This window comes from Strix uralensis, chromosome 1, assembly GCF_047716275.1.
Source record: "Strix uralensis isolate ZFMK-TIS-50842 chromosome 1, bStrUra1, whole genome shotgun sequence".
Taxonomy (NCBI): Eukaryota; Metazoa; Chordata; class Aves; order Strigiformes; family Strigidae; genus Strix; species Strix uralensis.
The window spans coordinates 19,198,678-19,202,460 of NC_133972.1; the positions used below are offsets into that span (position 1 = coordinate 19,198,678).

Genomic DNA, 3,783 nt, shown 5'->3' on the forward strand with positions numbered 1-3,783 from the left:
TAAAATTATGGCAATTTATGGGGCTATGAAGGAAGAAGCATACCCTTGTGTGAATCCTGGGAGTCTGGGGTGGGAGAAATCTGGCCGCAAGCTGTTGGGATGCAGTAAATGATAGTGGGGCCTTTGACAGAAGGGTTAGAGACCTTCTGCACTGAGCAGAACAGTCAGAATGCAATCATGAAAAAACTTTTACATAATGAAGATAAAACAGAGATTCCCAGAACGGATGTGGTTCCCAAAGGATATAATCTGTCTAATGGAGAAAATATATACTCCAGCATAAGTTTGTATACACATACATGAGCATATGTTGAACTGATTAAACACAGCTCAGTTAGTTTATTCTGGTTTTGCTTTGTTACATGTGCAAATGGAAAAAATATGGCATCTGATAATAAATCAACTGTCAACAGAAAGTGACCAGACATCAAAGGTTTTTCGAAGGCTGATAAAATATTTCCTTCTCCTAGAGAGCGGCTGATCCTTCAATAGAGGACCAGACCCCTCAATTTGAATTCCAGATCCAGTTAATGGACTACAGTAACCTGTATTTCTCTGGCTACAATGGACCTAAGGGATAACAGTCACAAATCCAGTCGTGATGGGAGAATGACATAAAGCAGTTTAAAACCTGTGGCCTGTTCTGCTCTCACTCACTCTAAACGTGTAATCACCACAATTCAGTATGCTGCTTGTGGTTTTGGAGTGAAGGAGAAGTTGTGAGAATGATAAGTGTTTTCATATAATTTAATTTAATATACACTTTGTATAAGTGAATAAAAGAAGAATTCAGCTGAAATATGTTCCTACAATATTTCATTCATACCCTGTTTCATGCCTTGAATACTTCTTATTTAAATAGAGTTTATGTCCTTGCTATCTAAAATGACTAGTACAAAAATCCTGTAAAGGAATTTCTTTCTTCCCTCTCTTCCCTTCAGTATCACAATTGCTAGAAGAGGTTGTTAGACATTCAGAGCAGACAACTTACTGGCCACAGTGCGTTGTTGCTACTGAGACACTTTGAGGAAAAAATAGAAAGGAATCGATACTTGTGCTGTAATTGTTAGAGAGGGACAGCTAAGGAAAATCTTAATGAAGCTTCAGGGCATGACTCTTAGGTCAAAAACTAGAGTAAGACTCATGTGTCTACCTTCAAGAAGGAAGATAAAAACCAGTAGCTTCTGAAAAATGGATCTTACTGGTCTGCAAAAGCCAAACAATGCTACAGACCTATACAGCCATGCTGAGAGCTCAGCGATCTCCTTAGCTCAGCAAAGTCCCAACAGAGTTTTATTTCTGCCAAAAGCCCGTATTGACACACTGCAGCTGGATTTCCTCGTAGTTCACAGTTCAGTGGGCTATTCCTGCTACGAAGCACAACATATCCAAGCAGCACATTGTTGTTAAAGCTAAAAAGATTTCGTTGTATGTGAGTAGTTTATGGTCTTTATCCAGGTGGCAGTTTTGGATGTAATACACTCTGAATACATGATGGGGCATAAAGCACACTAATGTTACCAAGATGAAGAAGAAACTCTTTGCCTGAGCCCTGAATTCCACATGGGAGTTGATGTCAGGCCAGTATTTCACAGCTAGTTTGTAGATCACAGACAACTGGATTATGGTGAGCACAGCACAAACTGCCACCAAAATCCCAACCAAGCAGTAGTTTATGATCACCATGGGCACCTCCTGTATGTCCTTGTGGAACTGAAAGCATTCAGAAGGGCGGTATGTCTTAAAGGTGCCATAGTACGAGAGAAAAACAGGTGTGATCACCAGTGCTCCCACCAGCCAGACAGCAGCCACCCAGGTTGTAGTGCAACACTTCCTAAACTCAGGTCGGAAGAGGCGTATTATGATGATAGCCACATAAAATGAGAAGGTGGTATACATGTGGAGGTAGATGATGGCGCTTGCTAGCTTGCAGGCGAACCTCCCAAATTTCCATTCCTGTAAAATGTAATAGCTGAGGCGGAAGGGGATGCTGAGTAGCATAAAGGTGTGCAGCACCAGGAGGTTGATGATGATAATGGTCATCACAGATTGTGATCTCCTTTGAAACAACTGATGGGACATCATGATGACCCCCAGGGTGCCGCCAGCCAGGTCAATGAGGTACAGAGCTATGAGAACAGTGTGGAGCCTCTCTGAGGTGTCTGGCAGCGTCTCGTTGGAGGAATGGTTCTGCTGGATTATGCTGCTGTTAGGCATTCTCCTCAGCTCCTCTTCCAAAGGCTACTGAAAGTGAAAAATGGGAATTTTTAAAATAGACACATTTTCTTTGTTGTTTCCTTTATTGTTAACTATGGGATGTCACGGATTCATGAAAGGACATTTTACTGAATTATGTTTGAAATTATGTTATCCCATGCAGTATACAACCTTATAACTGTTGTCATACTGTATATGACAGCAATAACCCATGCCTCTCAGTGGTAAAACCATGTTTTATATAATCATGAATGAGTTTTTAATTTACTAAACTGCATTCTAGTTTGGTTTTTTTCCCAATTATTTGCCTCTAGATTCAGCCATTTGAAATAGCCAAGACACTGTTTGTTTTTAAATTATACAAGCTTAGTCTGCACTCATGCTATAAAGTTAAATTGAAGGTGGGAAAAATACTGAAATGATGTTTTACCTATAATTTGCAGATACTTTATGAAGACACCCAAGCCATCTGTTTAGCATCTTGCTGAATGGGTGCAGGACACCCAGAAGTCCGCAACAGTTTCAGTTTCTAGATGCATAAAGCACACTGAAGACAAAGAAGTGCAAATGAAAATCCAATTTCTTCTTGCTTCAGCTCCACACCTTTTCGCTACAGAATTTCACCTGAGCTACTCTACTATGAAAAGTGAATAAAGCTAAAAATTAATTTAGGAACAATCTTCTGAAAGTTATAATCCTATTGGCACTTGTTGAGCATAGCCACATACAGATGCATTCTTATTTAGACTTAAGGCAAAATGTGGACTGTTCAGTTGTTTGGGTTTGCATTCAGATTTCTGCACAAGTATACGGGGATAGCATGCGGGGCACATGCATATTTTACTAATGAAATCTGTCCTTACCTTACAAAGAGTTTCAAAAGAACAAAGAGCTGAAAAAATGGTTTCTTAAAAAAGCAGTGTCTTCTCCTTCTGATTCTATTGAAGTTTGAAATCAGTAAAATTCTTTTAATTGGCAATTCTTAATTCTGCTGCACTCATCTGTAAAATGATAGACTGCCACTGCAAAACATTTTCATAGAAACTTTCTATTTATGAAGCATCAGGCAAAACATCTTTAGAAGGACACTGGAGTGTTGTATCCAAGACTGATATAAACCTTTCTGTTCATTCCCTTTTAAAATGCATGATCTTAGATGCATTTAAATGGTTGAAATTGTATACCCGCCTAGTATTCCTGGGGCAGGCATGAGAAATTTGCTTTCCCAGAAAATTTTCTAGAAGAAAAGACTTACAAGCTTTAAGATGACTTTCTGCTCTTTGCACAAATTAATCTTCCAATGTATATTGTTAATATTTCAAACTGGCTTTAAGAAGGTACAATCCTTTTCTTGTTATAAACAGCATAATTACAGCCTAGATGCCAGCATTTTATATTACTCAGAAATAATGTTTTTTCAATATTGATAGAAATAAAATACTTAAATGTTACCTTATAACCTCTTATTTTTCTGCCTTCTCTCTTCTTTTTTGCCATTTCATGCATCCATAGCATATGACATATATAAACAGTGTGAAAAAAGGGCCTTTGGTGTTGCTGTTCGAC

General features: G+C 38.6%; 1 protein-coding gene across 2 annotated transcripts; it reads right to left on the minus strand.

The window, feature by feature from the left end:
- Positions 1 to 314: 314 nt before the first annotated feature.
- LOC141953091 (putative G-protein coupled receptor 141) lies at positions 315 to 3,783 on the minus strand. 2 transcript variants are annotated; one of them, XM_074891383.1, is made up of 2 exons: positions 3,670 to 3,783; positions 315 to 2,244 (listed from the first exon to the last, which is right to left on the minus strand). In XM_074891383.1, the coding sequence occupies exon 2, from the start codon at positions 2,215 to 2,217 to the stop codon at positions 1,354 to 1,356; it is 864 nt and encodes a 287-aa protein (XP_074747484.1). In that variant the 5' UTR covers positions 2,218 to 2,244; positions 3,670 to 3,783; the 3' UTR covers positions 315 to 1,353. The 2 variants fall into 2 exon arrangements, with proteins under 2 accessions (XP_074747484.1, XP_074747474.1); XM_074891373.1 differs by lacking the exon at positions 3,670 to 3,783 and adding an exon at positions 2,648 to 2,713.